This window comes from Mastomys coucha, unplaced genomic scaffold, assembly GCF_008632895.1.
Source record: "Mastomys coucha isolate ucsf_1 unplaced genomic scaffold, UCSF_Mcou_1 pScaffold23, whole genome shotgun sequence".
Taxonomy (NCBI): Eukaryota; Metazoa; Chordata; class Mammalia; order Rodentia; family Muridae; genus Mastomys; species Mastomys coucha.
In genome coordinates, this window is record NW_022196906.1 from 61,610,443 (window position 1) to 61,615,788 (window position 5,346).

The 5,346-nt window shown below is 51.3% G+C and overlaps 1 protein-coding gene across 10 annotated transcripts in view; it reads right to left on the minus strand.

Moving 5' to 3' along the window:
* Nucleotides 1-1,326, minus strand: part of Tpm1 (tropomyosin 1) — a 26,541-nt gene extending 25,215 nt beyond the window's left edge. For 2 of the 10 annotated variants that reach the window (XM_031346269.1, XM_031346270.1), the window contains exon 1: nucleotides 1,069-1,315. In XM_031346269.1, coding sequence (XP_031202129.1) covers nucleotides 1,069-1,182 — 114 coding nt within the window. In that variant the 5' untranslated portion in view covers nucleotides 1,183-1,315. Of the gene's footprint in view, nucleotides 1-159; nucleotides 286-1,068 lie in introns of all 10 variants that reach the window. The other 8 variants (XM_031346273.1, XM_031346271.1, XM_031346280.1 and 5 more) reach the window with 8 other exon arrangements.
* Nucleotides 1,327-5,346: the final 4,020 nt, after the last annotated feature.

The window sequence follows — 5,346 nt, forward strand, 5'->3', positions numbered from 1 at the left end:
CGGCAGGCAGCGTGATCCCGCAAGGTGCGGGTTGAGGGTGCATAGACCATAAAGGACAGGGACAGCGGGAGAGAGAGAGAGAGGGAAAGACAGGGAGGGAGAGAGAAAGAGAAAGAATTAGCCATTCGTGTGCAGTGTCTCGCCGCGCGCCCGGGGTACCTTGGCGGCGGTCTCGTCGGCAGCCAGGAGGCTGTCCTCCGCCTTGTGCAGCTCCTCCAGCACCCGGTCCCGCTCGTCCTCCGACGCCCGCAGCAGCTTCTCTTTCGCTGCGATGTCCTCCTCGAGCTGGGGGCAGCGGCGAGCGGGCGCGGGCGGCCGGCATGGACCGGGTGGGAGACACACAACAAATGGGTGCCAGGTTGGCTGGGGCCCTGGGGCTAAGGGATCGCTGCCTTGGGGCTCAAGGGACCCTAGGTAATCTCTCTCCCTGAGCTGGAACCACTCACTCAGTGACTCATCTCGCACCCCCTCCCAACCCCCACCCCGGGACCACACGCTCTGGCGAAGACAGCAAGCTCAGGTCCTCAGTTTGAGGGATTGCAGAAGCACGCCCTTGTTTGACTAGCTTTCTGTCTGTGTCTCCCATTCTGTCCCATCTTTGTTCTTTAGGAAATAATTCAGTGATTCCCTCCTCTTCCCTTCAAAGTCTTCATCCCATGTTAAGGACTCTTTCTCCCCAACCAAAAAGTCCAAAAAACTTTGGACACCTTAGGACTTGAGCCTTGCTCCGCTCTCCCGCCCTTCCCTCCAGGCAACCCGGGAACTTGTATCCTTTCTCCCTTCCTCTTTCAAAACTGATCCCCAACCTTAGGAGTTAAGAGCCTCTCTAGGGAGCTCAGTGGACCTCGCGGACCGTGGGAGCCAGAGAAGCCACAAGCGTCTTCAGACGAGACAGAAAAGTTAGAATCAGTCTAAACTCTCGCGCTTCTTCTCCTTTTCTTTTTTAAACGCGCGCCCCTGGACACCCTGGGCTGGGGATGGGATGGGGAAAGGGAGCCAGTTCGGATCCCCGGGGCTTGAGCTTCCGACGCTGAGTTGGGGCAGTGGGGGTTGGGGATAGGCGCAGACCTGCTTGCTCCGGTCTTCCGCCGCCTTCTTGTCAGCCTCGGCTTGCTCTGCTCGATCCAAGGCGTTCTCTTTGTCGAGCTTCAGCATCTGCATCTTCTTCTTGATGGCGTCCATGGTGGCGGTGGCGAGGGGCCCTTAGGCAGCGGAGCGAGAGGAGACGCGAGCGCGGTGGGGTGGCCGAGCCGGAGTGCGAGCGCGGAGCTGCCTGCTGCTCCCTGATATGTACTTTCCCAGGGGGGCGACCGCATTCCTTAGGACAGCCAATACTTTTTTGGAAAAGCTTGTTCCTCCTTCCCCCATTCCCAGTCTCCTGCCTCCGCCCAGTGCCCCCTCCTCGCTCCTCCCGCGGGGGCCGCACGCCCATTCGCTGCCGCCTGCCGGCCTCCCAGTTGACGGTGGATATGACTATATATGGGGACCCGAGCCTCCGAGGCCGAGGCCGGGCGAGGCCGTCCTATTTCTAAACCTGTTCGCCTGGGAAAGAGCGCCCGGACCTCGCTGGAGAGGAGCCCGGCACTGGGCGAGAGTCATTAGCCACCTCCCAGAGCCATCGTCTGGCCCTTAGGGTCCCCAGAAGAGCCTGTCCGGAGCCACCGGGAATCCTGGGAACAGGGCAGGTGGTGTGTGCGCACCGGCTCACTTGGCCTTCAGATCTTGGGGTGCTCACTGTAAGGTCCGGGGGGCTGCCAGTCACAGCCACTGCACCTCGCATCTGGGCCTGGGAGCTCTCGGTATCCAGCTGCGTCCTCTGGCAGTTCTCAGCCTACCCACCAGTTGTAGTCCTGGGCTCTCACGGAGGAACAGAGATAGAGGTGGAGGAAGGTGTGGGAAATGGCCATTCCTGAGACCCTGTCTCTCTGCTCCTGATGGTGGGCATAATGACACAAACAGGAAGTCGTTTCACCAAACTAGGGGTGGGTAGTAAAATAATTTAGGGACTTAGGACCCAAATGTGCCTGTGCTGTGCTTTGGAAAGAGTGTGTCAGTGTATAGAGGTTTAGGGTTTTTTCCTTCCCTGTAAGAGTCTGTGGTGTGGTGTGGTGTGGTGTGGTGTGGTGTGGTGGTGTGTGTGTGTGTGTGTGTGTGTGTGTGTGTGTGTGTGTATGTGTGTGTGTGCGCGCGTGCGTGTTGAGTTGAGTTTAGACTCAATTAACATGGGGTCTGGTCTTTATTCATCGGCAGCTGAGTAGCTATGATTAGTGACATCTTCACTGCTGTAGCTTCCTCCATTTATTTATTTGAATGTTTTAGTATAGTCATTTACGTATTTGGGGAGCGGGGTCATGGTGATGCACTCCTGTCATGGTGGGCTGTGGAGATCAGAGAGCAACTCTTTAAGAATCAGTTCTTTCTACCACATGGGTGTTTGGTCCAACACAGGTCTGTGTGCTTGATAGTAAGCTCCTTTCTTGATCTGCTGAGCCATCTTGTTAGTCTAGTTTCCTCATACTAGACTAACTAAATTCAGAGGGTAGAGGATTCCTAAAATCCCTTTAGATCTAGCTTTTCTTCTCTTCCTTGCTTGGATCCACACAGGGAGTCTGTCTCTCTCTGTTAGGCACTCCAGTGCTGGTGCTGAAAACATGGTACAAATTAGCCTAAGGAAGTGGTTCTATCCAGACCTGAACTCTGCAGAGGGGAAGTGGCCAGCCAGCTCAGCACTGAAGGCAGGAGGATTTCCCCTCTATATTTCTTTAAGTTTACCTCAGTTCAGTCCCCAAGGAGGAGAAGCCTGATCTTTTCTGGTTCAATGAGGCTTCAGGAGGGGGGAGGGCTGTCCCCAAACCTTACGGACAACCAGCTGAGACAGGGTTGTGAGGGTCTTGTGACCAGTCCCTACAGAATAATTTACAGCCTGTTCTACATGGATATCAAATATTCCCCAGACAGTGTCTGAGTCGATTAGGCAGGCCAAATGACTTGCTAAGTCCTTCAAGAAGAGAATGATCATATTCCTCTTCAGGATTTTATCAGGTTTCTGGCTGCCCAGGAAGGAAAACATACCCTCTGGTAATGACCAGAACATTGCAACCGGGGCTGTGTGGCACAGAAAATTCACCAGAGCCCTTCCTGGCCACATGCCAAGTGACTCAGGGCACTGACACCCCTCCAGGCCATGGGCAGTATTCAGATGTGTGGACTATAGGAAACTGACTCTTCAGCTTGGAGTTTAACACAGGAGAAGAATAGGGACTCTGAAATCCAAAATGGACTTGGACACTTCTTTTTAGTATAGCCTTAGCCATGGGGCAACTTCTTAAAGCCTCTGTTCTCTTCTATTAGTGAGGTACTGGAATAGATGCTGCCTTTCTCTATGTGCTGGGCAGAGTTGAGAAACTCACAAAATCCATTTTACTTTTTTTAAAGATTTATTTTTTATTTATTTTATGTGTATGAGTACACTGTAGCTGTACAGATGGCCATGAGTCATCATGTGTGTAGCTGCTGGGAATTGAACTCAGGACCTCTGCCTGCCCCGCTTGCTCAGGCCCCGCTTGCTCAGGCCCCGCTTGCTCCAGTGTAATTCACTGTAGCTGTCTTCAGAAGCACCAGAAGAGGGCGTCAGATCTCATTATGGGTGGTTGTGAGCCACCATGTGGTTGTTGGGATCCGAACTCAGGACCTTCGGAAAAGCGATCAGTGCTCTTACCCGCTGAGCCATCTCGCCAGCCCACTAAATCCATTTTAAATAAGCTAATAATACAGTCCATTAAATATACCACAATTTGATATTTGTTACATGCATGACAGACAGTACTGGACTATGAACTCGAAATTGAGTGACGTACAACTTTCTCATCCAGATGCTGAGAATGAACAGTGGTATAAGACCTCAGAAAGGAAGACCCAGGAAGACCCAGGCCAGAGAAGACAGCAGGAGCTTCTTTGGGAAATTTTATAACAGATTTTAGAGGAGGGTCCCAACAAGCCATTAACACTGGTTGGACAGTAGGTTTTCCTGAACATCAGACTGGAAAGGCAGGCTGAGGCCAGATAGCAAGAAACTTGGAATTCTGGGTTGTCCTTGAACTCCTGTCCTCCTTCCTCTGTTTCCCGAGTCCTGGGGTTCCACAATACATGGCTCTTGTGTGGGTGGAAACTATAGAGATTTCTTTCTGCTTCTCCTTAGCCTTGGCCCTCTCACATACAGCTATACTCAAAGGTTGAGCCTATGGAGCTCAAGTGTTACACTGAGTTACACTGAGCTAACTTTGTGGGAGCGGAGCGCACATGCTAGAGGTCAGCCTTGGGTGTCACTCCTCAGGATGTCATCTTCATTGGTTTTGAGGCACCGTCTCTCAATGGCCTAGAACTTGCCATGTGGGCTAGGCTTCCTAGGTGGAGATCCTCAGGGATCCGACTCTCCAGTGCTGGGATGGCAGGTGTGCATATATTCTGAGGAGTGAAATCAGGGACCCACTGAGCTAGCTCCCTAACCCCAGAACTACCATATCATCAACACCAATAGGTTGACATGATATGTCCCTGAGTTTAGTCATTACCCTTTCGCGCCTCTGAGTAGTCTGACAGCTAGCCAGGTCCCACCCAGTTTCACAGAAGATACTGCCCATGACCCGCCTTCCATCAAGGAATAAAACAAACCAAATACCATGACTTCTATGACAAATTCTATACCAAACACGTCTTCTGGGCCTCAAAGAGGATCGTGAAGAGAGGGCTGAATAGTTACTTGCTCTACAGTATATATATTCGCTCCCCAGCAATTGACCATGAATAAGAACAGGTATAAAGATGAATCAACGAGCTAGTGTTGTGGCCTGTTGGGCAAAGGTGAGCTGGGTTACTTAGCTTCTCTCTCACTGTAGCTCACACCAAGAGACACAGAAAATATGAATTATTAACTGCTGAAATGAAAAGAATTTAGAGTTTGGGCTGAAGGGGCCATGTGCAAAAGTGATTATGGCTATTTACAAATTTTTGGGCTCTCTGGCCAGCCAGTGCCTTGGCAGGACTGTATATCCTCACCAAAGTTAAGTTAGGTACTTGCTTTGGTCAAGAAAATGGGAGCATAAATGGCTTGTGATGGGCACTTTAACAGCTAGCCTGTGCCTCACCATATTTATTTTTGAAGGTTGTCATTTCTCTGTCCTTCTGGGTTCCCAAATGACACCTCACACATGCACACACCTTGACCAAGTCTTGGCACACATGTAACAAGACCAAGATACAAATCTTCTTGATTTTAGGTCACTGAAATCTGGGGCTTGTTTGTTACTGAAACAGCGCTAGTTTTCCTGACTAATATACCCCCATAGG